Raw genomic sequence first — 27,879 nt, 5'->3', positions numbered from 1 at the left:
GCTGCTGGTTAGAAAGGACCATATAAAATTTAATAGGGCGGTGGGAAGTACACGGCGAGTTACAAAACAGCAGAGGGACCGCGAAACGCACACCCCGCAGCGCTGCTACTGCTCCAAGACCCGCGGCCCAGCGGAAAACAAGCATCAGGCTGGGGCTCCCAGCCGTGAACCCCACACCCTACCTCTACACAGCCACAGCTACTGAGGTTTGGCCCTAAAACTTCCATTTTTAATAAAAACCTGTAAATATATATATTCCGTATCTAAAGATCAGCTTTAAAAAGTTCCCTTGCCATAGTAACTCCATTCCCCGGAAGGTGAAGGGAAGCCCAAGGGGCAGGTCCAGTGCCAGGCTGAGCGCTCTGTGGGATCGCTGCAGGGGCTCTCTGTAGGGTCACGGCCGTCGTCTGTAGGGCCATGGTGCCGTGCTGCTCTCCTGCGGCTCACAGAGCCCTGGGATCCATCCTCGTGCTGGATGTGGTGGCCGTCAACCCACGTGGAGGAGAGGAGGCGGCACCCAGCGTAGGACCCAGCTTGGGATCCCAAACACAACCCCCAAAACACTCATGTCTAAGTCATAAAATAATAACAATAAAATATATATATAAAAAAAAAACCTTCTGAGTGTGTAAACCTGAATTTCTGCAATTTAAGCCCACTCCCTGGCGCTCTGTTGGCCCGAGGCTCCAGCTGGGGCTCCCCCTGTGCCAAGTGGAGCAAAAGGCGGCTCTCCTGTTTCCTGCGGGCTCTGCTCCTGCCCCAAGCAGCAAACCCTACCCGTGTCAGTCTCGCAGCCCTATATCCCGGCCAGATTTCCTAGCCAGAGCAACCTCTGTGCCCTAGGCGAAGCACATGCAGCTCTTCCCAGCCCCAAAACATTACAAACTCATTGTAAATCCCCGTTGCTAGGAAAACCAGAGGGGTAAGGACCCAGCGCTTGCCCTTCCCTGCTCGTGTGGCACCCCATAACGTGAGTTTTTGCCCTAGAGCCCGGTGCTGCCGCTCCCCTGTGCGTCCCTCACTCGCTGCTGATCAGAGGGCGCCTTTCCCTTCCTTCAGAAGCACACACGTGGCACCATGGCACTTTGGGGAGGTTTCTGGCACTCCCTGCTACCCGCTGCCCCATAGGATGCACCCCATTAATGCTTGGCCCCCAGCTCCCTCGGGGCGCTCTGCCAGCGTCCAAACGCGCTCCCCTGGGGCGGAGGGTGAGGGTTTGTCCGGGTTTAAACAGCCCCGTTAAACATCTGCGTCCCCTGCACGCGGCTTCCTTCTCGCTGGGCTTCGTCGCAGAGACTGGCGGCACGCAGGCGAGGAGCAGGGTTTATATATATTATATATATCACTCCTATGTACACAAATTTACAAACCTTCAAAAATATATTGCACTTATATACAATATAGCTTCATCTGACGAGAGTTCACACAGTTACTAAGGCGAGTTCTTCATAAGCAAGGCAGTTTTTACTCCCTCCCCCCCCCCCCCCCCAAAAAAAAAAAAATGACCTCAACGACCTGCCCTGTTAAGGAGTAAACATCACGAAGGCTTCTCTCCGACCTGCCCCAAGTCCTCCGGGTGTCACGGAGTGGTTTCAGCCCTACCTCGCAGAAAACAGGCCGGCACAAGGCTAGTAGCTGAGAACAGGCTCCCACGTGGCTACTGAAGAGATAAATAAGGGATCACCGCTCTACAAGGCCACCTTCCAAGGGTTTTTTTTTTCCCCTCCCGTAGTTACTACTGTTTTATACATGCTCTCTATTTAATCGCTGCTCTCTGCTCGCTCATTTCAAGTGCAAATAAGGCCATGAGCGTTCCCACCTTCTCTGGGAAGAGCAGAGACACAAAAGGTGTTAGGCAAAAGCACTGTGATCCCCAGAACGAGCCGGCAGCTGGCTGGCTCCTGGAGAAGGCGATTAGTGTTTTACCCAACACGCCAAATTCTGGGAAAATGTTCACTCGAGACCTTTGGTTAAAATCCAGAGGCTCAGCGATCTTAGATCTCGGTGAGAGTGAGCTTGTAAGATCCCCCGACCTCTTCGATCTGCAACTGGAAGGTGTCTTCGTTAGAGTAGTGTTTCACGATGTTGTCGTCCATGTTGACCAGAATCCTGGAAAAATAAAAAATCAGGCTTGAGGTAATTTTGCTATGAAAGCACAACGCTCGAAACCACGTTCCAAAGGCGATAAAAGCACTCATTTTTCTGACCAGAGGGATTTGGGGGAAGGGGCTAAGAAACTGAAGGGACTTCAGAGAAGATTTAGAGAAGAACCAAGAAAATTCCTGAAAGATTAAAAGGAAAAATAAAGGCGTGTTCATGAGCTGAACTTGGAGGGCTTCTCCAACCTTCATGGTTCTGTGATGTGGGATTTGCGTATGAGCAGTGCACAGAGGCATTTAAAGCAGATTTGCCTACAGGTTTGGAAAAAGGTGGTCGTGTTCTCAGAGTTGCAGCACGGATACGTACTCACCCTTTTTTACACTTTTTGAAGATCTTTCCTATTTTGTCAAAGGGAACGTCGTACTTGTCAGATATCTGGAACAAAAGGAAGCAAGCATGGGTAAAGCAAGGAGACTGCCAGTGCTGCCTTCCTATTGCACAGAAAGCAACAATAAAAGGTCTGCTCTGCCCTTTCAGGACAATATTAAGTCTGGAATACAAGGAGAAGCCTAGAGATGAGAGCCCCTCCTCTGCAGTTTGCCAGCTTCAGTGCAAAAAACGTGAATGTTCTAAGCCCGGCCACTGATTTCTCACCAGGCAACCCCCCGCCCACCCGACAAAAAGCCCACACAGAGCAAGAAACAGGAAACAAACACTCAGCATCCTCTCCGGGCTGCCTTCAGCACATTGAAAGCCACTTTTAAATTCAGTGTCAGAGGGGTGAGGTGAAAACCAGTCATCGCAGTGGCTGGTAGAGGGGAAAGATGGCAAAAGAGCAGGGAACCCTGCTGCTAAAGACATACGGTGATCATAAATGTCTCCCTTTACCCATCACAGGGTTCTCCAGGTGGAACCACAGCCTCTGAGCATGACATTTCATCACACAGACATCATAAAGTCACAGGGTGGTATCCTAAATCTGATTTACCCGGGCAAATTGCTCTATTGCACTGACAGCGAGGACCAAACCAGTATGGACAGGGCACCAAAGCACAGGAGGAGCTCTCCAGCCTGCATTTTTGAACTTTGATTCCTTGTTTTATGAAGTCCAGGTGAAATAATAAAGGTGCAGCTTCAGTGCAGGACCCATCCCTGGGTCCCAAAGCTAACCTGGCTGTGCAGCCACAAAACATCTGTCCTCTGCGCCTCAGCAAGGCACCACTCACAGAAAAACAGGCAGAAACGTCAGTGTTGAGCCTGTGCCAAGCATCGCGCCGTTCCCCAGGGTTAAGCTCTGAATTTCCTTCCAGCACTGCAGCAGCAGGGGTGGTGGAAGGCTATTTTGGCAGTCACCCACCAGGGAATTAAATTCATGCTTGTGTGCACGGATACATAAAAAAAGTATTCAAGCACACTCAGAAGCTGGGACTTGAAAAAGACAAGCCTGGATTTTCAGGAAGGCTCAGAAACACCTTCTTACACTCAGACCTTCAGTGTGTGGAGTAAGTCACTTAAAAGGGAAGCTTCCAAAAGCCCCTTCAGCAGTGAATCGAAGTGTTATTTATGTTCATTTTCCCGCTAGTGAAAGTGCACCAGCCTTCTGCTTTTGATCCCAAAGCAGCAGGAACACAAGGACACAAACTGGGATCAGCATTCCTACGATTATTTGTGCACGACTGGACAGCCAGGGACTACGCTCCTTTTTTCCTCCAACTGAAGGCAAGGACTAGGAAACAGCCTCGTTACTTACAGCTTCCATCAGGCCTTTCAGAGATGGGGTCTTCAGCATAAGTGCATCAAAGACTTCTTCTGACTCTTTCCGGACATACAGCAACACTGGAAAACAAATCAGAGAGGAGGTAACTGTGTAACTGCTCCTCAAAGACCTGAGCAGTAGGTGAAGCCAACCCAGCCACCTCTTCCTTTTTAATTAATTTATTTCTGTGCTCCCCCACTCCTCCTGTGCTGTCTCATCGGTCTTCCTTCCCCTTAACAAGCACCCTGAGTGTTCTCAAGCTAGCAGAGAGTCAGCGTACAGAAAATCAGCCCCATTAAAACCTGCGTTAAGGCTGAGGAGCAGGCCTTATCGGCTAAAAAGCCAGGACTTGGACATCTTTGCCAGCTTTAATCCGTCTTCTAATGAGTAGGTATTGCAGCCTGGATGGGATACAAGGGTCTTGTTTTGTGGCATACAGCAGCAAGAGGAACAAAGAGGCCTCATTCCCTTTTGTAAAATCCATCGTTCCTTTTTAGTTTACGCAGACTACAGCAGTAGCCCCATTCACATCCAACTTGGGAGCTGTAACCTTTGCCACATCAGAAGTTTAATCCTCGCCTTTTAACCCTTTAAACTTCATCATCGTCTTTCCACACACAGCTCTCACCAGGCAGCACCCTCTGCACCATCTCCAAAGGGGATCTCATCCCAAAGGGATCTGATCTTCCACGACCCCACAGCAATATCCAATCCCACAACACAGTGCAGAAGTTGATAACAGCTTTAAAGAAGCAGAACACTCTCCCAGTTTGGTTCAATACCTCTTTTTGGTTCTTCTATTCTGGCCATCTTATTAGGACTGGCGATGAAGTCCTCTTCGCCAATATAAGCTCCTCTCTTCAGGTTGGAGCTGTCATTGACAGGACAAAGAGTTAGGCACAGCACGGTTAGAGACAAAACCTGATGAGGCTGAAGTAGCACCGCTCTTACCTTTCACCCTCCAGCTCTTCCGAAGCAACAGGAAGGACCTTTTGAAAACAAACAGAACATTTATTTTTGACTTATGCAGAAAAACTTGGGATGATCCTGCTGCTATCCACCCAGAGGTGCCCCAGCGACGAGTTTTTGTTCAAGGATCGGTACAGGATACAGGGGACAAAGAGGCTGTCAGGTAGGGAGCCTGCCGAAACTACACTACTAGAAGTGAGATGCTTGGGTCCAAGCAATAAATGTTGCCTTCATTTTATTAAACAGATAATATTTTTGCTTAGGGTTATAAAATATTTTATCCAGAACTGGATTTTGTTTCTTTTCTTATCTTTCAACCCTGTATCAAAAATAAGATCAATTTTCCCAGAAGCCACTAGGCATCTTTACCTCTTCATAAAAGAAATTGAAGGATCGCAAATGCTAAAGATGGGAACATACAAGAGCCAATTGGTTTTCTGTCTGGTGCAGTGTCTTCCATCAGCACTCAGCAGTAGGAACCTTTGATTTTTAACACGTGCTTTTTCCTACAATCTTACAGAAACACATTTATTCTCCCAATCCCTGGTAGGAGCTCAGGCAGTGCTCTTAAGAAGTCAGGTTAACATTGTCACATGCCAGAACTCTCGACACAGTGAAGCTGAAGGTTTTGAAGTTTCACTCGTGTTTTTTTTTCCTTCCAGCTTCCTGTCAGCTGGGACTTCCCAGGAATGCTGCGGCAGGGTGCTCTGGCAGCAGATCACAAAGCTGAGACATTCGCCAGCTCCGCCAAACGGCTTTTCACTCTGCAGCAGGCTGAAGAGAGAGAAGCCCGAGGTCTACAGCAGCCCACCAGAAACCCGACAGACTTTACAAGAGAAAAACAGCCTGCGGTTCCTTCAGGGAACTCTCAGCTGGAGATGCTTGGGGAAAAAAAAAAATCACTTCAGGTTCTTACCAACAGGAATTCATTTGAAAATAATTAATTCAGACAACATCCCTGGGTAACTCCAGCCAACACGTCTCGGAGCAACGTCCCTTGCTCATTTAAGGCTCGCCCTGTGTTTGTGTACAGCCCCAGTGCAGACAGCCTGGTATTTCGGATTTATTTGCACGCACAGCACCCCAGACTTCCTGCAGCTACTCCCCCCAGCCCTCCCCAGGCCCACGGGCGGTGCTTACGTGAGCCCCGCGCTGCAGGTTCGCAAAGTGAACGTCGGGAATGAAGAGGACGGGCTGTGTGTCGAGGTCCATGAAGGGCTTGAAGATGGTGATGTCCGTGCGCTTGTGCGAGGGAAGCATGGGCACTTTGACGTCGGAAACTGGGGAGAGAACAAAGAGGGGGGTGGAGGAGAGGGTAAATAAATGGCAACGAGGCCAAAGCTTTCCTAAATCATTTCAAATGCACAGAGGCTGCTGGGCACGGTCAGGGTCAGAGGGAGAACCCCCTGTAGCAGGGAAGTTTGAACCTGGCTTGTCCTGGGGGAGGGCCTGGACCCCAAAAACCAGCTTGTTTTGCAGAGGAACAGGAGTTTGCTCCATCCGAGTGAGCTGCTCGACTTCATTCAAGCATTAAAACAGGTTGGGGAGCACTCTGACCACTCACACAGAGAAACCCAGGTCTTCCACGTATTAAGAGAACTAAACAGAGGGCAAAAGATGGTTCAAGCTCCCCTCTTCTCCCTAAGCATCCCCCCAAAATGTTGCTGAATTTCCCACACCAGAAAGTCAGAAGGAAGACAAAGAATTAACGTGCCACTGATTTTTTTTTTCCCCAAGATTGCTCAATTCCTGTAAAAAAAATAATTGGTGACTTTTGGTGAAAATAATTCCTGCCATTGAATCCACGGGCACGTGGTATTAGAGATCCTGGAGGTGGGTACCACAGCTTAGTGGCTCAAGGCAATTAAAAACTCCCCACACGAGAACTGAAGAGCAATGGTTTGGGCTTTCCAGGAAAATAAAGGTCACTTCGGGCTAAGCCCAAGCCAAGGAAATTCATCCTAGAAAGCACCTTCTGTAAAATCACAAGACCCTGGGAGTCAGTGCTGGAGCTGCTGGCAGCGCGCAGCCGTTAGGCAAAGAAAAAAAATCTCCTGGGAGCCGCCGGGGGACTGCCTGTGTGAAACTGTGCTAAACCCACCTTCTACTCGGGGCAAAAAGCAAAAACCCATCCCTTTTTTCCACCTGCCCTTGAGCAAACGGGTTCCCTGGGAGCATTATCTGCTTCTGAAGCTGCTCCAGCTGCCCGGACCTGCTGCGTCAGGAAAATCCTGCCCAGCAAGGCGGGAGGCGCGTGCTTGCTGAACCAGCCCCTGATTGTAGCAGGGGAGAGCACACGCCTGCCCCACAAAGAGGTGAGCAGGGAGATGTTCCTCTAAGCGGCTCTGTTAGCAAATAACTAGTCAAAACATGGGCTGCTGCAGTCAAAATAAAAAAAAAAAAATCATCGGTAGCAGTAAAAACACAAAAATCTCATCCCCACATCACACACAGACTGCTGAGGCCCTCACTTCATTCATACGTGTGGAAAAGTGCAGGCCTAGGTAAGTTGTGAAACAGCGAGTGACGCCATAAACAGCAGCTTAAAACAAAACCGATTCCACAGGGGATAAAAAAATGGACTGAGGAGAACACCAGCGCACAAGTTACTTGCAGGCAAAATGAGATCTACTATTTAAAATACTCGCGGAGTAATTTCTACTTACAGGCATTCAACTGAGAGCTGGGGTCAGTGCACTTGCCTTTTCTTTTGCTTTGCTTTCGCTCTTCATCCCTGATCTTCCTTTCCGCTCCCTGCCAGACAAGAGATTAAGGGAAGGGGGTAAGGGAAGGTCTTTTTAGTTTGGGTTTCCATCCAGAGGCAGGAACAGCGATTCTGTAAGAGCTGTGTTTGTGGAGGTCAGCTTCAGTGTACAAGATGATGGCAACGTTGAGATCTGCCCAGAATTTACCTCCAAGTCCTGCCACCTAAAGTCCAGTGACCATATCCGAGATGAAGCCACTGGCTTGTTTTTCAAGTCAGATGGGGATGTGATGACAAAAGATACCCACAGCAAAACCAACCATTAAGAAAAATGATATGAAATAAATCTGAAGTGTTTGAAATAAGAAAAACTTTCACATTTTCTCAACATAAGAGTTCAGTAAGTAAACTTTAAACACTGATCTGTGAAAACGAAGCCACACTGGGCCACCAAGGGCCAGCTACTTTTCTGCACGTCACACGTACAGCCCAGCTAAAGCTCAGACACTCATTGCTTTAAAGCAGGCATTATTTCTTCTCCTTGTGCCAGTGCCAGGCTATGGCAGAAGCCACAGCCCCCCGGTTCCTGCCCACACAGCCCTGGAGCTCCAGCCCAAGCAGCAGCAGGGAGGGAGCTGTATTTCCTGCTAGGTACTCGCAGGCAGCTCTAACGGCGAGGAAAAAGGAAGTCTGGTTTGTGGGGACTGCAGAGGATGGCAGCAGGAAGAGCACGTCTGGCTCCAGCCCGGTGTTTTCTACCTTGTGTTTGGGATTACTGAAGTTCTGCCACTCAGACTTCACGCTACAGAACTGCGCTGTCTTCGATGTGAGGAACACACAGACCAGGATTTGGAGGTGTTTTGAGGAAGTCTCCTCCCTCCTCCCTTTCTGTACAGTCTCAGAGCTCTGTTTTCAATCCCCTGCAACCCGTAGCATCTCAGCTGCTTTGGTAACAGCCCTTTCTGCTTCAGGGTAAGATAATTTTTGAGGAAGGAAGAAAAAGAGATATGGGAAAGAAGAGACAGAAGCCCAGTATTCGGCAGTTCTGGGATAAACAAGCTCGTAAGAAAGAAGTTTTTAAGGTGATGAAGCTGGGAAAACTGCCTACAGCCTGAAATCTAAGATTTTGTGCTCTCGCCACCGTGTTAAAGGCCTCAGGATTTTGTGGTTGTTGCTTTTCTCCTGCTAAGTCTCTGGCTGTGTAGGGGATTCTTGGGCTGTACAAGGGAAGATGTGTTTCGGAGAGGGGGGCTGTTCATTCCTCCCTCCTGCAGGGGAAGGGGGCTTGCTGGTAAGCCCCAGACACACAGGAGAGGAGCTCCCCGGGTGCTCCGTGGCGCGGCCTTTCCCCTGCAGGCCATCCAGCAGCACCAGGCAGGGGCTGAGCAGGGATGTGCGCTGGGGAACTCAAGCCGGGCTCCCCATCAGCGTGCCCACCGTGCCTCTGCACCTGCCAAGGCAGCCGGGGCGCTTGGCTGGGGGGGAAATGTCACCAGGAGCCACTTCCCGGTCGTGGAAACTAGGGCAAAGGGGCTGGGAGACGTGAGGGCATCGGGGACACAGAGCCAAACGGGTCTCATGTAACAGCACGGTGCTGCAGGGAGCCAGCTGGAGGCTGGAGCCGTGCCCCGCAGCGTGCAGGAGGCGCTGGAAAAGGGGCACTGGCTGCAGGTCCTCAGGGCTGCGTCCCTGGAGCTTCAGCTCCTCCTGAAAGGCTCCCCCTGATAAGAGCACTCGCCTGCAGGCAGCGCCACGAGGACAAACACATTAAGGACTGAGCTGTGTGGATGCTATAGTAACCGTGCTCCTATAAGCAGCTGTGGTAAGCTGATGGATCGCTCGAGATTTAAAGCATGACTGCTGCTGGGAAACTGGGAGCTCTTGCCGAAATGCCAGGGCTCCTGCAGGTGGCCGGAGGGGACGGACAGGGCTGGGGTTTGGGCCTCGGTGCCTTCTCTCCCCCTCTCCCCCTCCGTTAATTCAGCTCCAGTTTGCAAAGCATCTGGAGGAAGCCAGCGGGAGGAAAGGTCGAAACCCCAAACGAAAATAAAGGATCCAGCGGCACGGCAGGGGAACGGGGTTTGATGAAATGACGTGCTCACCGAGCCTGCCCTTTTATGAACCAACTTCACAGAAGAGCATCTGCAGAGGGGTAGCAGCAAGACTTTAGCTCCCTGGTACATTTAATAAAATTGGGTTTAATACAAAAACAAACAATGAAACATGGCAGGGCGGACCCATGGGATGCCATAGCAGAGGCAGACCCCATACATTTTGGGATCTTTGCAGCAGTGCCCTAGGGTGACAGGAAGCCCATCCGGAGAGGACGTGGTCCCTCTGAGGATGGTTTGGATGGGGGCAGGTTACAGAGACAGGCAGACATCCCTCCCTCCACAAACCCAGCGCTTTCAAAGGCTGTCAGGACACAAGCTGGGCAAAAATAAAAGCCTCCACCCGCTCAGTCCATCGGGTGCTTTTCCGAGTGTCTGGACCACCACATTTGATCCTCTGCCACAGGCTGACCTTTCTCCAAAGTCACCACCTACACGGCGCTCAGGAGAGCAGCAAATTGATCTGAGGTCATCCTAACCTCCATGAGCCAAGTGGAAGGGGTTGGAATATTTTCCCTTGCACAGGAGCCCTCGGTGAGCCCAAATCCCAAGCAGCCCCCTCAGCTGTGGAACAGCCCGCCCCAAAACATCACCTGCACGCTGAGCCGGCCTTACCTTGTCGCAGAAGACTTTAATCTGGCAGTAGGCTCGGTGCACGGGCTTGTTACTCCTGTTGTTGTAGCTGTAGGTGTCGATCTGCAGGTTCAGGGGCAGGCCTTTCACCCCCTTCTGCGAGGAGAAATCCGTGCTGAGGCAGTTCACAGAAATGAAAACCTGCAGGAGAGGAAACCAGTCCGTCAGAAGTGCCACGGAAATTCCTGGCAAGGCACTACACGGCCAGAGCTGAGAGCTAAGTGCAGGGCCTCACCCTCCAGGGAGAGCTTCCTGTCTTTTGAGGCATCAGCTGAGAGCCACACGAAGCAGCACCACGTTCCTTAGTGTTTATAGATAGCATTAAAAGGGACAAAACCCTTGAACAAGAGTGAATTGCCAACTCTCAAACTTCAGGAGAGCTCCACCCGTCTTTCCTCAGTATTTTTTATCTCATCTCTCCTCAGCAAACCTTTAGCAGCAGGAATTCTCCTACACTCAACCTTCACTGGGGAGTCTTTTACCATCCTGAAAGACTTGCATTAATTCAGACATGGTAAACCAAAGCTTGGCGAGTTGCACCTAATCTGATACGAGCACACAGAACTTCTTAAGTTGTATGAAAAGCTATTAAAATATTAGGCAAGCTATTACCTTTAACCAAATAAATAATGCTATCATTTCAGTGAGAGAGTTCCTGGGTTTGCTTCTTAAAACTACAAACACCATTTGAATGTTCCCCAGGAAGACCTGCAGCACCCTGTCAGAGCTCAGAACCACCAGGAAAGGGCAGTATTTTCATTATTCTAATAAAAAAAATGAATTAGGAGTGATTTTTCAACACATCTAATTTCATTTTCTTAATTGCCTCAAAAGGCGGCTCTCCTCTCTGCCTCGTGAGCTAAGGCTGGCCACCCACCTCTGAAATAATAAATTAAACAAAAAAAAAAAAAAAATGAGGCATCCAAGCTGTGGGAGCCAGAAGCACGCTGTCCTGCTGCAGGAGCACGCTCCCACCGCCTCGTTGCTGATTTCTCTCGCCTCTAACACCGAGCGCCAGGCTGAGGAGCTGTGCAATGAGCTCCTGCCACCTTCCGGAGCCGCCTCGGTACTGCGAAGGCTCAATCGCAGCTCGGAAAGGCGAGGAGGTCTGTTTGGGATCGCTGTTTGAACGCTTCCCATCCCATCCCTGCCTTTCATCCGCCCGCCTCCCCTTTTTGCTGCCTTCAGCTCCCAAAGCGCATTCTGGCAGGGCCCTGGGGAAAGCTCGGGGGTGTTTTCGGAGCTGCTCTCACCCCTTTCTTGTAATCGGCTGCGGGCACAGCCTGAGTAATCGGCTTCCCTGAGCAGGGGGGTGTTGTGAGCGAGCCGTGGCTCGGGTGTTTGCATGCTTTGACATTTTTAGTTTTAAGTTTATTTACCCCTGATGAATATTCACATGCAGCTCTCCTGTCTGCACGAAAAAAGGGGGGGATGTTCTGCGGGGAAACACGCAGCAGCAGCCGCCCCAGAAGGTCTGCCACAGCCTCACAGCTCCTGGGAAATCCCACACGGGTTTCGCAGGGGCAGCACGTCTCTCCTGGAGAATTCGGGGCCCAGTTTTGGGCTCTGCCTGCAGGCTGCTGCCCGAGAGGCTTCCTGGAAGCTGGGTTTAGCAGGGAGGCAAAGCACAGGCGGCTCTCGGAGCCTGGGTCTCGGCACGAGGGGTGGGTGCTGCTGCAGGAGGGCGCCACGGGTGTCCCACGGGAATTCGGGGCCCCGTCAGATGGCAAAGATTATCCTCCCACTCGAAGCTCTCCTCATTTGCTTAGCTGGGGCTTTGAACGGCTGACTTCATTTTCATGCCCTTTAAGTCTTGGGGACGCCAGGCAGATGACAACCACCTCCCTCAGAGCCTGGCCGCTCCCGTTCCTACAAAGCCCTTGGGAAAGGCTCCCCTCCTCCTGCTCCTCCCTCCCCGCCCTACAGCTCCAAATCCTATTTTTGAGCTTAAAATCCCCTCCACTTCCCCCAAAAACAGCCTTGCAGAGAGCAGCTTCTCCACTTTGGGCTCGAGCAGTTTCAGCCAGGAGCTTTTGTTGGGGAAGATTTGACTCGCCCCGGAGAAGAAACGTCAGGCCCAGGGACCGCGCCAGCTCCATCCCCACCCCAACATTGCCAGAAGAAAGAAAAACGTAACCGCAGAAGCTGCTCTGCGTCTCCAGCCTGCTGAGCAAGATTCCTTTTCATCTGTCCAACCTATTTTTCTAAGGGCAGTTCCGCATTCTCAGCTATATTAAGATTTGTTGTTACTTTTTTTTTTTTTTTTTTTTAAAGAAAAAAAACATTTTCATCTCACCTCCCAGGATCCAACACAACGACGGCGCTTAAAAATAGAGCGCTGTCAAGCCCCAGCGCTTACAGCCATGACTCAAAGCCTCAAAAGTTAGGCAGATTTTCTTTAAAACAGATCTGGAAAAGGATTAGGAACCCATTCCCGAGCTATTTTGCTTGCTCGGCAGTTAAGCCTCGAGTGTACGTTGAATCAGATTTCCAGGCTTTTCCTCTCCAGCCGAAGCCAGGCTTTACTTTTTCTTTCTTTTTTGTTGCTTTTTCACCCCAGCGTGCCCCAGAAACCCCGCACCCACCGCTCCCTCGCCACCACATCCCGTGTCCTGCAGCCTTTGGGGGCAGAGGAGCAGCCCGGCCTCATGGAAAGCACAAACAGAGGCTGTAAAGCCGGGAGATCTGAGATCAGGACGGGAGGCAGCGTGGGAAGAAGCCCGACCTCGTGACTTCCCGCGCTGCTCGCAGCTGGTAGGAACGGCGCCGTGCCCACCTCGGGAGCCACGAGGAACCATCCGCGAGCTTTAATAACGCAGGAAAAAATTAATCCGGCTGCTCTGCTGCGTGCCCTCGAGGAAGGGCAGCGGAGACAGCCGAGCTCTTTCCACACAGCACCTTTTTCCAACCAGATCTGCCTTTCAAACAAGCCAGGCGTACTTAAAGGGCAATCACAGCGCTGCAGGAACGTCGCTGTCAGCGAGATGAGATGCCTCTCTGAAAGGAAGGGCTGGAGCCCCCCAAGCTCTTCCCCCCAATTTATCTTGGCCGTTGTGCAGCTCCTGGACGTCCTTCTGGGATTGTCCCGGTCCCACACACGGTAGGCAAAGGGGTCCCAGCACGTTCTGGGATCATTTCAACCCCACAAAGAGGCAGCCTCACCTGTGGACGGGCTCCCCACGCACCCAGAGCTGGCCCAACAGGACCCGTGGGATCCGTGCTGCTCCACGCTCCTCCCTGTGGGCTCTGGCCGGGGAAGGCAGCAGTTGCTGCACAGCCGATTTTACCTCCGTGTTATTTTCACTTTTTGCAGGACAAAGAGACACAGAAGGCCTCGACCGAGCTAACCCGAAGAGGAACCTTTGGGGCTGACCCGGTGAGAGCAGCCCCAAGGAGCAGCCCCAACTACTCATTTATCAGCCATGCACTAAAGAGAAACTACCCAGAAACTCCACAGTTGCTGCTGAAGTGCTGACGGCAGAAGGCGTGTGGTTTCCCTCCAGGCTTGGACAAATACGGACACGGAAGAGAAAAATAAAGGGTCTTTGCTAAAGATACATCCACACGGACGTATACAAGACGGGATGCACACAAGATGGGCCTTAACATGCTCAATCCGTGCTGCGAGCTGCCAGGATGCAAATCCCCTGGCCCCAAAGCTTTATGATTTATGCACCAGCGTGGCTCTGAGGGGTGCTAACGAAGCGAGGTGGCTTCCAGGCTCACAGTGCGAGCAGAGCTCTGCCCGCACACATCCACCGGGGCACGTCCTAAGAAAGCAGCGCTGAGAAAACTGCTCTGGCTTTAAAAAAGAAAGAAAAAAAAAAGAAAAAAAAAAAAAAAACAAAACACCAAACCAGCTCAGTAGGGATCACCTGAGAGGTCGCTCGTCTTCCTGCTCTCACATTCGTTTCTTCGCCTCCCACGTGCGCACCGCAGGTTTTGCATCAGCAGGAGGCGAGCCAGGAAAAGGGAGATAAAAAAATAAATTGGGCAACTCGTGCACCTGTGGGCTCCCCGCCTTCGGGATCGGACGCTCCAAATAAGGCTCGTCTGGCAGGGCCGCGACGGGGCCGCATCCGCTGGGAGCCCGAGGAATCGATCTGCAGCAGCCCCCCAGCCCCTGTGGGTGCCTGGCAGAGAGTCCAGAGCGTCCTCGGAGCGAGCTGGTGCCACCAACAGAAGGAGAAGGCAGGGGAATGAAAGGAAAATGCAGATTCCTGCTCAAATGGGAAGGCCGATTGGTACTGCAGCGTGTTCTGGGGCGAGGAAACGCACGAAGCTCTGCTCCCAGCACGTGGGAAAAGCGGGGAGAGAGGTTCCCACTCCTGCCAGCACTTCCTCCCCGCCCCACGCTCTGATAAGATAAAAGATGCAGCCCAGGTGGCAGCTCCCGGCGGGGTGGTTCGAAAAGAAACAAAAGCAGCAGCTTGGGGGGGGGAGAACAATTGGCCATGAGGTAAAAAAGACAAAGAATGAAGTCTGCCAAGGCACAGGCATGGCTGAAGAGGAAGTTCTGCCATAAGGTATGAAAGGAATGGAAGTTAAAAGAAAAATGTCCGTGTTGCGAGGCAGACAATCCTTGCAGTGCTTTCCCTACGTCCCTGCTCCACGTAGCTGTGCCTCAAAGTCCTCGTGGTCTGCAGCGCTGGCTCCAACCCAGCCCCTCTCCTTGAAGTATGTTTGACTCATCACATTTCATCGTTTCATTTCCAACTCACCAAACCTGTACGGCCTCAGCGCTGCTCGAGGTGGCAACACCTTCTTTAATGAGGCATATGACTGCTGCTTCATTACAATGGCATCCCTACAAATCCGGGCAATATTCATCAATCACAGAAGCTGAGCTCTTCCTACAGCCAACACAAAGCCAGGGCTACACCAGAAGAAACTCTGAAAACCAACCAGCAGCGTACACCCCAGCCTTCAAGTTAAGAGCACGAAATCCGCCCTGTCCAGAAGAAGAGAAGAAGTTCTGCCCAGGAATTGCAGGCAGGAAGCACAAGGACTGCCAGAAGACCACCCTCATGGAGCAATGTGATATTTCTGAAGGCCAATTCCAATTAGCCACAAATCACCTTAACGCACCACTGTCCCATTCATCTTGGGCAAAAAAAGGGCATTGTTTGAACTCTCTGTCATGCAGGGTGTCACTTGAGACCTCAGAGCATCTCCTCCTTGGTGGGAAGATGTCAAAAGCTCTACCAGCCAACACCATGGCCACACCCTCCCTGTGTATGCCTTTTTAGGGGAGTCTTTTCACACAGCGCCTGCTTACAGAACAGAAAGGTGCCTCAAACACCACCTTCAAGCTCCTGCAGCCACAAAATCCGGCAAAGACACCACCACTGAGAGGACACGTGTGTGTTTTGCCAAATCCTGCCTCTCCTTGGAGCTGCAGCTGAGCAGGTCAGGCACGTGAGCTGTTTTGGAGCCCCCTGGGCAGAGCCCCAGCCCCAACCCTCCTGCTCCACGGGATCTGAGCAAAGCCGGATCCAGCACAGCCAGTTACCCCTGGGAAAGCCACCCGGCCAGATTGTTCAGCCGGCACTGACCCGAGAGCAAGGCTGTGTCCCCAGGCCAGAGGTAAGGAGAGAGAAATTTGCTCCACGCAGCCTAACGGGTAGCAGCAGAGGTAACAGGACCACAGCCAGCACGGACTGGCAGGAAAGGCGGGTGAGAAATGCGCGCTCAACCACGCGCCTGGCAACAATCCCCATCAGGAGACCTCTCACGGATAGCAGCCAGGGGAAGGAGAACCAGGCACACTATTTTGTTAGGCATTGGAACAGGCTGCCCAGGGAAGTGGTGGAGTCACCATCCCTGGAAGTCTTCAAAAGACGTTTAGATGTAGAGCTTAGGGATATGGTTTAGTGGGGACTGCTAGCGTTAGGTCAGAGGTTGGACTCGATGATCTTGAGGTCTCTTCCAACCTAGAAATTCTGTGATTCTGTATGGACCCCGAGGAGACAGCTCCCAGTCCCAAAAAACTCACACCCTGAGCCTACAGATGCTTCTCCCCATTGCCAGGTGGAGGCAACCCACACAGAAAGCACTGCAAGGACAAGAATTCCTCTTCCCAGCTTCAGCAACAGACTTTAAAGACGGCCAAGCCTGCTTGGTCAACAAGGAGGGGCTGGCACCTCCACAGCGAGCTCCATCCCAGCCCTAATGAAGCACCAGAAGATGACGAGTTTGTCTTCAGACACCCAAAAGCTGTTACCAAAAGAAACAATTCTGCCTTGACCGTCTGCCCAGCGCAGCAGAAGCCCGGGACAGGGTGGGAAACTGTTTGAAGTCTCGGCCAGCCTGAGGGTGACTCCAGCTTCCCCCGCCGCGTGCAGGCGGCTCTATCAGCTCCCATCTCTGCCCGACTCAGCAGGCCACGCTCCCACCCAGCTGGGGCTGCTCCCGAGCGGCCGTGCTGACTTTCCCAAATCCCCAGCTCAACAATTCATCAGCTGCATTCCCAGTTCACCATCCTCCCTTCTCCACAGGGCCTCCTCTCCACCTTTCTACCCTTCCTTCACTCGTGCCAGTCTCAGAAGCATCGCTTGCTCTTTCCCACTCAAAACCTGTCTCCCCTCGCCACTCTCACTCTAGGTCCTGAGCCCTTTTCCAGCTTGAACACGCTCGGGAAGCCCAGCGAGTTCTCAACACACCACTTCCCCAGCCTGGCTGTTCCCAGCAACTCCTGTGCTGTCTCCCAGGAACAGAAGAGGGCAGAGAGGAGCTGCCAGAAAGAAGCACAAAACAGCTCCAAAACCCACAGGCACTGATCCCAGAGTGGGAAAAGCCTGGCACACGTGAAGTGCTCCTGGTGCCCTCCACAGCACGCTGTCACATCCTGCTTCCCAGGGGACAAGTTTCTAAGCAGCAAGGCTTGCTGGCTGGTTAAATGCACCATCCATGCCTCGCTGCTCTTATTAAAGACCAGACATTATTTATTTCTGATGCTACAGAAGGTCTTCCACAGGAGCTCAGCTCTCCTCACTCCCTGCTCTTTGTGTATTCTTCAAGAATATTCTCTGGGGGAAAAAAAAGAGATGGGGGGGGGGAAGGAGAGAGTGCGTGCACGCAAGGTAAGCGAACCATGCAATAAAAATTGTTGAAATTGGCTCAGGCATCTCCTGATAAGATCACAGGAGTTGGGAAAGAGCAGCAGCTCGGCTGAGAAACCCAACCACTGACAGAACGCATCCACTCGGGGGCAAAAAAATAAAGAAGTTGAACAGGCTTTTAAAACACAGAGCGTTTGTTACAAATGGGAGTTCTCTGAACACTCCAAATCCACGGTGTTTTGGTCTTAATGTGATCCTGACACCAAGAGCACAAGCGCTTGGCTCCTGGAGTCACAGTGCCTTCAAAGCACACTGATCTTGCACACTAGGAGTGAAAGCCTGGAGACAAACTCGCCTTCTGTAGCTACAAAACCAGTCTGGGTCACATCTCCCCGCGAGCTGAAATACAGCCCCGGGGGTGTCCTGAGACATCTCCAAACTGCCACGGGCAATTTCCCTGCGGGCCTGCAAGACCTGAATGTTCAGGGGTCTGTGGGGCACCTGGGCGATGACCACCTGGCACCAGGTTTACCAGTTCCCTGCTGAGGAACCTGTTTGAACGCTTCGGTTCACCTAGATGAGCGCTGCTGGCCCCGCTACAACCAGCATCTCCGCCTGGATGCGCCAAGGATGGCGCAGGGGAGGTGTTGCACAGTGTGGTTTTGGTCCATAGGTGCTAAAAATTCACCACGTCCTCTATCTGGATCTGCTCGGTGCCTCTTGGCTTGCTGACACTGCCCTGAGAGGGGAAATGGGGAGAAAAATGGCTGGGCTCAGCGGGTGGGAAAGGATTGCTTTCCTCAGGACAGCCAGCGGGAAGCCTGGTGCCCAAATCCCTACCCAGCTCACAGCAGGCACGCTGCAAGGCAGCTCTCTGCAGCGAGATCAGAAGGGAGTTCACCGGGAGGCTGCTGGAGCTGGAAATAGGTCACCGTGCGTTGGCACCTGCGGGTTTCAGCAGCACTGTTTGGGTAGCTCAACAGCAGCAGCTGAGGACGAGCCCCTCGTCCCAGCCTTAACTCCTCAGGAATCGTTCCCCTGGCTCCTGCCAAGGGGCTGTGCTAACTGCCAAGCCCCGCTGTGCTCAGCACCGCCTCATCTCCCCTGGAAACCCTCGGCGCTTCCTTCTGCCAGCGCCCGTCTCTCAGGGAAGACGATTCAGCCAAGAACCCGAAAGCAGTTGCGCATCCAAAGCCTCTGAAGAAACAGCCGGGAGGTTTTGCCTCACAGCAGAGCGTAAACAAACTCGTTACACGCTAATCACCGGGTAAGGCCACACGCCCTGCCCTTCCCCCCCCAAAGGACGGGCAGCCTGAGCGTGCTCACACACCTTGGCCTCCTCGTTGATGTCCCAGGTGAAGGAAATGGCGTTGTAGGCGATCTCCTCGATGTTGCTGATGGTGTTGAAGCTCTCCTTGTAGTCAGCTGTTAGAAAGGAGAGGCGTGAGGGAGAGGGAGAGGCGATACCGTCCGGAGGAGCTCTTAATTCACACACACAGCAGCTAGAAACTGCAACTCCTCAGCAACCCCTTGGGGGCAAAGGAAGCTGAACTGTATTTAAAAAGGGATCATTAAAAAGGCTGCAAATAGCTCTCATACCAAGCACACAAACAAAGAAAAAAACAAAAAAAAACAAAAAAAACAGGAGGGAGGGGCAAAATAGGGGGCTCCCAGGAGATCCCTAGCAGCTTCTCCTAGAGGAAAAGCAGACAGACACTGCACGCCCCGTGCCACAACCTGCTGCGTACGGGAAACTCTGCTCCGGATGGCAGAGGAACAAGCTCGCAGTAAAACTCCTTCACTAACAGAGATTTGCATGCGCGTCTGCTGCAAGTGCCAAGTGATTAATCCCTGCTTTTATTCGCAGAAGGAAGGCGAGGAGCACAAGCCAGCCTTCAGCCAGAGGAGGCTGGACGCCAGCCAGCCACTGCCTTGTCTAGAGGCGAGTGGAAATTTGCAGTGTTTTCTTTTTTTGCCGGGCACCAAAAGGCGGCTGTGAGCAGAGCTGTGGGAAGGAGGATCACTAGCATCAAGGTATTTCCACAAGGATTTGAAGAAATCATTAAATACACGGTATTTAAGACTGCTGCAGAGACCGTGGGCTGCAATTTAGCTACAGCCACCAAGACAGGCCAAAGCAGCTGTAATGACTGTCTCCAAATTATATCTCCCAACACAGGGCTCTGAACTCAGCCTACTCCTGAACGAAATAAACCCCTCCAAAATCCAGCCCCTCCATGGGGTCCTAAGAATTACACCAGCTCGAAACAATCAGCAGCTCTCTCCAGTCTTTCAGCAGAGCTACGGAGAGTTGAAAGCCTCATCCAAAGGTTGCTTAAAATAACAAAGCTTTAGCAGAAAGCCAAACGGTGCCAAGGAATTAGGCTGGAGTTTGACATCAGCAAGAAGAGTGTTCCTTTACCTATGTCAATGCATCTTTGTTTGGCTGTGTGCTGTCTCGAGTGCCAGTATTTCCAGTGCCTGAGCTGATCTTCCCTTGTTTTGTCTTCAGCAAACACCACCATGATGACGCTCTGAAAGGAGAGGGGGAGGGCAGAAGATTAAAGAAAACCCAACGCAAAGAGGCGAAAGAAAAGGCCGCGGAGTACGTTTGTCTTGGAAGTCCTCCTCGGTGTCGGGTTTTCCGCTCGTTGCAGGGGTTGCATCACCTGCACGCAAGTGCTGACACCGCTTCCTAGCAGGAAGAGCCAGGAGGGGTTGGTCTGGAAGGAGGTGGACGGTGGAGGAGTGAGCGCTGAGGTGACAGAGCGGGTAAAAGCTGCCCAGCGCGCTGATTCTCCAGGTGGGATTTGTTTTCAGATAGTTTAAGCTACCAAGACGCACGCCCTCCCTCCCAAGAAACCCCCAAAGCTGCCACTTACTCGGACTTTGCTGATGGGGTGATGGATTCCTTCGCTGCTGCTCACTTCTTTCAGCGTGATGGGGTAGAACTGGCCTTTGTTCAGGTAAGTCATCGTGCTGTCCCCCGGCTTCTGCCGCAGAGACTTGGAGGCCTCCAGGGTGTACTCAAAGTTGTTCCTGCGAAGCCAAGAGGACAGCGATTGCTAAGGCATTTTCCTGGAAAGCTGATTAAATGTTTTACATTTAATTTGGAGAAATTCCAAAGTCGTTAGTTGACTCACTGAGCCATCAACAGGCGAGGAAGTTGGAAAACAGGATGAGCCCCTTTTTAAAACTATTCCCTTCATGAATGAAGATTTCAGAGAGGTTCTTGGCAAGCTAAATTCCCAGTCACAGCAGCAGGCCGGCCTGGAAGCTCTCTGTTCCATCACCGAGCAGCAAGCTGCTCTCACGGAACAGAAAGCTATCCATTAGCTATTAGCAATTCAATTAAATTCACAAGCTAATAAGCTGCTGGTGGTGCTTTTCACACACAGAGCCCAACAGAGACTCAGGGCAGAAGGGAGCGAGCTGCACCGCTTCCTCACAGAAAAACCAACTCTAAGAGAAGAAGAGAGTAAAGGCCAAGAGGGATGTTAAAGCATTACCCAGAAATACTGTCGAAAACATAATCTTCTGAATTCATGTTGGTCATCCGGAGGTTCAGTTCAGCAGGGAAGAAAACCTGGTGTAGACACAAAAAAACCAAAACACAACAATTAACACAGCAGCAACAAGAAAAGTCAAGATTAAGCAGATACCTGTTGCCACAGAACTTCTGGCGGGCAAATTGATCATCAGATAAGAGCTGATTTTTGGTCTGCACCCACAGGACACCGGAGCAGGTTTTTAATCCTAAACTTTTGGGTGTCAACTAAGCACAACATCTCACAAGCCTTCTGAGTCAACGTATGGCAACATTTTAAAGCTTCCCCATATCTCAGAGACAGGGAGCAGCTACACAGTTCCTTGATGCGTGGCTTTAAAATAAATAAAACCACAGTTACTGCCGTTCTCAGTGCGTACCATTAAGACAAACACACATGGAGTGTGTCTCTTTTTTTTTTGTACCTCTTGCACGCCTTCCTTGAAGGTCTCAGAGAAGGTCGAGTCCGGCGTCCGCCTCTGGGAGTTCTGCGGCTGGGTGTTGGAGCTGAACTGGTCGGGGTTGAGGTTCCTGTCAAACACCACCACCCGCTCGGGGGGCTCGGGGTGGTAGACACTCGGAGGGATGCCAACGGCGAAGCCGTGGGGCTGGGTCTCCGTTTTGATGGAGTGGGTGGGCATGGTGGCGATGGAGACAGTGACGGTGGTGTCGGGGGTGGTGAGGTGGCCCCTCTTGTCCATGCCCATCTGCGGCGTGTGCGGGAGGACGATGTTGAAAGGCACATTCTTCAGGACCTGGACTCTGTTTTCCCCGGCGGAAATAAGCGATTGCTCCGTCACGTTCGGGATGTTGTTCCTTCAAAAGGCAACGGAAAAAGTAAATAAACAGAACTTTTCACTTTCTCGTTAAACAAGAACTGCTTGTCAGCCTTTAGGACAATGACAGCTGATACCAACTCTAGTGTCTGTGAAGAACGGCTCTACTCTAACCTGAAAAGCTGAGAAAACTCATTAAAAAAAAAAAAAAAAGAAAAACCACTCACCCACTGCTAATAACTCCACCTTGGAGATGAATTACCCTGGAGCAAAGGGTGAGGGTTCACAGCCCCGATTCTCACTGCCTGGAAAACAGCGATCCAAAACCAAGCGCTGTGATGCTCCCCTCACCACACGCAGGCTCACGCTAGGCTGCGCCAAACTGCTGCCTGGTGGCCAGAGGGGCGTCGGGAACGAGGTCGCCGTTCCTCTGCCCTACAAGTCTGCCACCCAGGAAGAGCTCCCGGGGAAGTCACAGCCCTCCTTCGTGCACATCCCCCGAGAAAACCCCCAGCGAGACTCCCCATGGTGGTTTGCATAGCTTCACGCTCCCCACCCCACCGCACCACGCTCATTTCTGCCAGGATGACACCGACACCTGCGGCCGAGCTGACCTCAGAGCCAGCAGCCGCTCGGAGCCAGCCCTCCCTTCCCTTCTCCCTCCCGACAGCGTGGTGCTGCCCTCTGCTCTGCACCAATTCGGACGCTGCCATCCCCCTGGGGAGCCAGTTCAGCTCATTCCACTGGCAGAAAACCAATCTGCTTTTTGTCCTGCTAGGTTGTGGGTCAGAGGAAGACCACAGCTGGTGCCAGGGGAGCAGTGGGAACGCGTGGCGGGGAGCCAGGCTGCTCTCCTCAACCAGAAGTCGTCCGAGCAGCCCACAAAACCTCACCTCAGGTCCTCAAGACATTTTAATCTGCTAATCGGGGCAAAGGAAGAGGATGGGGGGAGTGGAAGCCTGTCTTGAATGAACTTCACGCTCGTAATATTTATTTAATCGGTATCTTTGTCTGCTTTGGGCAGGGGGCACAAGAGAGGGAGGGCAGGAAGAGGAAGAAGAAATAAAGAAGTTCCAGAGGATACAAAAGAAGGCCATGAACAGTCCCTCCCCCACAGCCCATGTGTGAGGGAGCAATGCTGCTGGTGCCTGAGACCAAATTCAGCAGTGAAGAACCAAGATAACTGCATGCAAAAAAAAGGAAAAAAAGACCTCTTTGAGCCTTGGGAAGGGAAGCCTTCACTGAACGTTAAAGGAAGCAGCTTCTGCCAAGCTGACTGGCTAACACAAGCAGACAGAAAGCAGAATGGACAGCAATAAGCAGCAGTTTGGGCCTCAGCTCTTCACAGCACAGCCCAGTCCCTGCCCTGTTCCTGGAGCAGCAAAGTTCCCTTTCAGCAGCTTTGGTGGTCTAAGAGCAAAGGGAGAGAAGCAGACACGACAACAAGAGCTAATACCTTTTGCTATGATCTTGGTCAGGATGTTCTACCTCTGGTTTAGCTGTTGAAGATCTCCTCTCCCTTGGCACCTGGGAAACACAACACACGCTGTCATTGCATCCCTCCTCCCATCCACACACGAAAAATTGGCCCTTCAAACACAGCCATCACAGCTCTTCCCCCTCTCTGCTCACATTATGCTCTCTGAGGCCGCTCAGGGCTTTAATTTCTCCTCAGAGACCAGAGGAGCGGGGGCACCAGGCTCAAACACTTGGACCCCACGTGCCACCTGATGGATTAAAGCCAAAATATTCCTGTGCGAGGAGGAACCGACTCCCAGCGCTTCCCTTTGCTCCATGGGCGCACTCGGACACTGCTTGCATTTGCCAGCTCAGGTGCAAGGCAAGTAATCACCGCTGCGCCGCTAATTAGCTCTGATGCTGATGACGTAGCTGCATGAGAAGCATATTTCTCCTAATAGCCCCTGACTAAAGCCTGAATCCTGTCTGTTCCACCTAACACGAGGACTCCAAAAACCCCAGAAATGGATTTTCCACAGCCACCAGAACTCCGAAAACCTCTGTCTGAGGACCCCCAAAGCCCAACACAGCTGCAGAATCCACGTTTTGACTGAAAATTTAACTTCTCTCAGACCCTGCTAGCAACAGCCGAAGGATCAGGGTAGCCCATTAATCAAACAAAAGAGTCTTCAAGTGTGTTTTTTTTTTTTAAATATAAAATATTCAAAGGTGATCTCATCGCTGCTTTTAATATTGCAAAGGGAGAGGGGGCGTATTGCGAATGCCGAGACGCTGTCCCTCTGACATTACTTCATCGCAGCCTCCAATAAATCTTTCAGCCCTAACCGTCCTGCCTCACAAGTGTGCTGAATACCTGTTTTTCCACCAAATTTCCTACACACCTACTGATACCCAAACACGAGGAAACCCCGAATTAGACGTTAACGTACAGCAAATCCCTTCTGCTTTGCCGAGCATGAAGGATCGACATCGCCATTCTCTTTGTAATCCACATGTTTAGAAATCAAAACTGATTCTGTGGGTTAAAATTGTTCTGGTGAATGTGATTTATTCCCTCCCCCTACCCAAAAGGGCAGCAAGCGCAGGCACAAAAGGCAGTACTCTCACAAAACCAGCCAAATAACACTCCCACCAGTGAATTTGGGGCATTTTGTTGCATGTGTGGAGCGCTAAGCTCCGCATAAAGCATTACAAGACCATCTTGATACATAAGATGTGTTCAAATCAAAAAAAGGCGAAGATTTTGTATGCCCAATGCCACCTCTGCTAGGGTTTGAGGAGCGTACTGAGGCTAGCAAGTGCACTCAGTGCTGTTGGAAGGCAGTAGCCAAAACACCAGGCCCCAGAGCCAAGCTCCCTGCCTGCTCAGCAAAGGAAAACCAGGCAGCTCCAGCCACTCCAACAGAAGCACGACACCTCCCTGCCTACAAGTGTCTCCGGGCCTCCACCGACTCAAACGTTGGGGTGAAGGAGGCCACCCTGGCTTGGGCTTCCCGTATTTAGAGAAGAAAGCTCAATGAAATGCACTCCATGCAGCTCAGAAGGTTATCTGCTTGGGTTCAGCTCACCCAGGAGCATTTAGGAAGGTAAATGTCTCTGAGAAGACCTGGAATGCTAAGGGGAGACAAGCAGAGCTGCCAAGGGATGAACACATTAACAGCTCGCTGAAGGTTAGAGGGAACAGGCACCAACTCCCTCTGGCTGACAATCCCCCACCCACAAGCAAAAATTCTGCCCTTGTAGCTTCAGGGCAGCACAAAAGCCAGCGGCCCCACCAGAACGGGGCTCACACGAGCAAAAGGAAATGCAGATCTGCATTCAGACACGGACACGCTCCAAAGTTTCATTCATCGAGACTATTTAACGACTCTGGGTTCTGCAGCGGCAGAGTAAAGCGCTACTGGATTTTTTAACCATCACAGCAAGATCCAGATCTTATTTTACTGAGCTAAAAATTAACCATCTTTCACGAGAAATTTGTGGAATTTTTTAAGCCTTATATTTTAAAGTCCTCGCGATAAATTCATGGCTTCAGCAAAATCCATGCCACGACTCTTTGTCATCAAGCAACCGATGCTTTTTCCACCGGTGGAATAAAAGCTCCAGGGGCTGCCAGAAGCACGCCCACGCCAATCTACCTTGTAGTAATCGTACAGCAGTCCGAGGGCGGCCGCGCTGTCCTCGTCGCCGTTGATGCTCATCATAGCTTTGGTAGCTGCCGTAAGGGGATTTTCAAGAAAGGATTTCCAGGCTTCATCTTCGCTGGTGTACGGACGTCTCTGGGAGTAGAGAGAGTCATTCTGAAGAACCAGCACGGGTCTTTTACTTGAAGCATAAAAAAAAAAAAAAAAAAAGAAAGAGGAAAAAAGCACCTGTTAGAAGTCATGAAAAACATTCCTGAAGTTCTTTCAAGTTAGCTGCCCCAGTTTCACAGGGTTCAAGTTCTGATTCAGTGCACTGCAAGGATTAGTCAACACAAAAAGCCCAGAAACCTAATTCTGATCTCACCCGTGCTCAGTGCAAATCGGGATTAACGTGAGCAAACTCAGCGGGATTACACCAGCCCATACACAATCACAGGGCCGTTGAAGAGCACCCCAGACCTGCTAAGGCTCTGAATCCAGCCCAGAAGTTATACGTGCTTGCTGGCCTACCACCTACTAAACCTCCAGCACATCCTGCGTAATGGTAGCGAGCCGCAACCTGCTCGAGTTTCCATGTGGAACTAGAAAGTGTGAACCGACAGAACACCTTTCTCCCAGAGCCCTCAGAAGGTGCCTGCGCTCCCCGAGCCCACATTAAAACACCAAAAGATTTGCTGTCTGGTGACTGCTGAGGCGATGTGAGCCCAGCTTGAGTCAATGACAAGTTAGAACTGGGAAGGAGACAAAACCTCGGTTATTTCCTTGATGATGTAGTGCGTTGAGAAACTGCGTCTGCTCTGAGCATTCTGCTATTGCTGCGAAGGAGAAAGGGACAAAACATGGACTTTCAGCCCATAACTGAAAGCAGGACAACCACAGAGCCCTACCAGCTTAGACACCTTGACAAATTCGGGTCCTGTTGGTAAAACACGTGCTTCATCTTTAAAGTCAGTTCAAGAAAACCTTTTTTAAATCTGACTTTTTAGACGAACTGAAATAGTTTTCCTTCCAGTGCAAGCGCAACATTAGTTTGCTAGACTGGGTGGAACAGGGGATATTTGGATTTTCCTCAAAAAATCCAAAAAAAAAAAAGGTGGATTTTCCTTCCAATCCATAATAGATCGATAATAGTTCGTTTAAAAGAAAAAAAAGCAAACAAAAACCCACCAAAACACATCCTCACCACCTTCATACCCCTTCCCCGGAAGATAAGGATTCTTTCCATCTGTTATTCACCCAGATGCATTCAGAGATTGAAATACACTACGAACACAAAAAGTTGTGAAACGCCAAGTTGTGAAACGCTCTAATCACTGTAATCAGCTTAGCGCTCCTGCATTTATCACCACCTTCTCCCCCAAAGGTTGCCGAGCACCCTGCAAACGATGCGCTCGGTCCTTTATCGCTTACACAAGCAGCCCCGCAGCTCCAGGGGGACAGCTCGGCGGGGTTTAAGGCAGTGGGAGTTCCCAGGATGTATAAGAGCACTTTGTACCTATAAAACAGCGTTGTGTAGTTGGGAAAAAAAAAAAAAAAAGCAAATAACAAAAGAGACGAGCTCTCCACCAAACCCTTTTATGGGGATTTGTGTGTGGGGTGCCACACGTGTGCTAAATTACAGATTGCATGGGGGACATCCACCTCCCAGCAAGGAGCGCACAGCAAGAGATAAAGCTGGATTCTCTCAAGGGGTGACCAAGGATCCTCCTGTTCTTACACAACGCGCTGAAAGGAACCGGGAACATCCGAAACAAGCGGGTAACTCCTCGAGTCAGGTCATTTGGGAGAAAAAGGGAGGTGGAACCAGCGGAGTGCGGTGCCTTTGACCCATCCGTGCGATGCCAGGAGCCAGAGGGGGCGAGAAGGAAGGACGGGGGGCAGCAGCAGCAGCACCTGGCCACCACGAAGCCTCCAGCCGCCGGCTCCTCCGCCGTTTCCCCATCCCGGCCACAGCGAGGAGCAGCACCCGCTGAGGCGAAGCCCAACGCCTGGCAGCGCAGGGGACCCCTAACAGCCCCAAATCCCCCCCGACCCTACAGGAGCCCACGGGGGCCGCCCCGTTACCTGCCGAAATCCACCTTCCCGGCGGGGTGCGCCTCGTAGAAGTCCATGGGGCCGGCTCACAGCCCCCAGCCGGGCATTGGGGACGCGTGTGGAGGGGGCGCACACCCCACAGGCGGCCTTTAAGGAGGAGGAAGGGGGCGGGACGGCCGCGGGGCTGCCCCGGCCCCCCCCACACACACCCCTCAGCCCCCTGAGGCGGCCGGGGGCTCCCCGCCGCCATTTCGCGCCGCCCCGCCTCAGGTCGCGGCCCTAAGATGGAGGGGGGGGGGGGGCGCCCCCTGAGGGGCTTCTCTCACCCCCCCCCACCCCCTTTTCTTTTTTTTTTTTTTTTTTCCTTTTTTTTCCCCGCCCCACGGGGCCTCGCAGCACTCACTTGTCGTAGTCCTGGGTCATGTCTGGAGGAGGAGGCGGCGGGCGGCAGAACTGGCCCAGCGGGTCGGGAAGGAGGGACGGGAGGGAGCGGGGGCGAGCGGAGGGAGCAGCGCGCAGCCCGCCGCACCGACGGGTTCTGGCGGCTTTTCTCGCCCGCTCAGGT

General features: G+C 51.8%; 2 protein-coding genes across 8 annotated transcripts in view; one reads left to right on the top strand and one right to left on the bottom strand.

The window, feature by feature from the left end:
- Positions 1-8: 8 nt before the first annotated feature.
- GRHL1 (grainyhead like transcription factor 1) lies at positions 9-27,879 on the bottom strand. Of its 7 annotated transcripts, none has more exons than XM_084513401.1 (17): positions 27,718-27,862; positions 26,030-26,095; positions 25,275-25,461; positions 23,114-23,184; positions 21,307-21,697; positions 20,844-20,920; positions 20,217-20,373; positions 19,757-19,868; positions 18,665-18,759; positions 10,256-10,414; positions 7,492-7,579; positions 5,966-6,105; positions 4,808-4,845; positions 4,639-4,727; positions 3,851-3,936; positions 2,471-2,535; positions 9-2,109 (listed from the first exon to the last, which is right to left on the bottom strand). In XM_084513401.1, exons 3-17 carry the CDS (start codon positions 25,338-25,340, stop codon positions 1,995-1,997), a joined length of 1,749 nt encoding a protein of 582 aa, XP_084369527.1. In that variant the 5' UTR covers positions 25,341-25,461; positions 26,030-26,095; positions 27,718-27,862; the 3' UTR covers positions 9-1,994. The 7 variants fall into 7 exon arrangements, with proteins under 7 accessions (XP_084369527.1, XP_084369528.1, XP_084369524.1 ...); XM_084513402.1 differs by lacking the exon at positions 27,718-27,862 and adding an exon at positions 27,345-27,426; XM_084513397.1 differs by lacking the exons at positions 26,030-26,095; positions 27,718-27,862 and adding an exon at positions 27,345-27,433 and having other exon boundaries at positions 1,496-1,660; positions 1,965-2,109.
- The window catches only part of ADAM17 (ADAM metallopeptidase domain 17), a 235,919-nt gene continuing 222,711 nt past the window's right edge, over positions 14,672-27,879 (top strand). Inside the window, exon 1 of the mRNA XM_084513394.1 lies at positions 14,672-14,677. The gene's annotated coding sequence lies outside the window, so the exon portion shown is untranslated. The remainder of the gene's footprint in view (positions 14,678-27,879) is intronic.

This window comes from Aythya ferina, assembly GCF_964211825.1.
Source record: "Aythya ferina genome assembly, chromosome: 3".
In the NCBI taxonomy this organism is placed as follows: Eukaryota; Metazoa; Chordata; class Aves; order Anseriformes; family Anatidae; genus Aythya; species Aythya ferina.
Note: the sequence above shows the minus strand (reverse complement) of the source record. Positions and strands in the feature narration are given on the sequence as shown.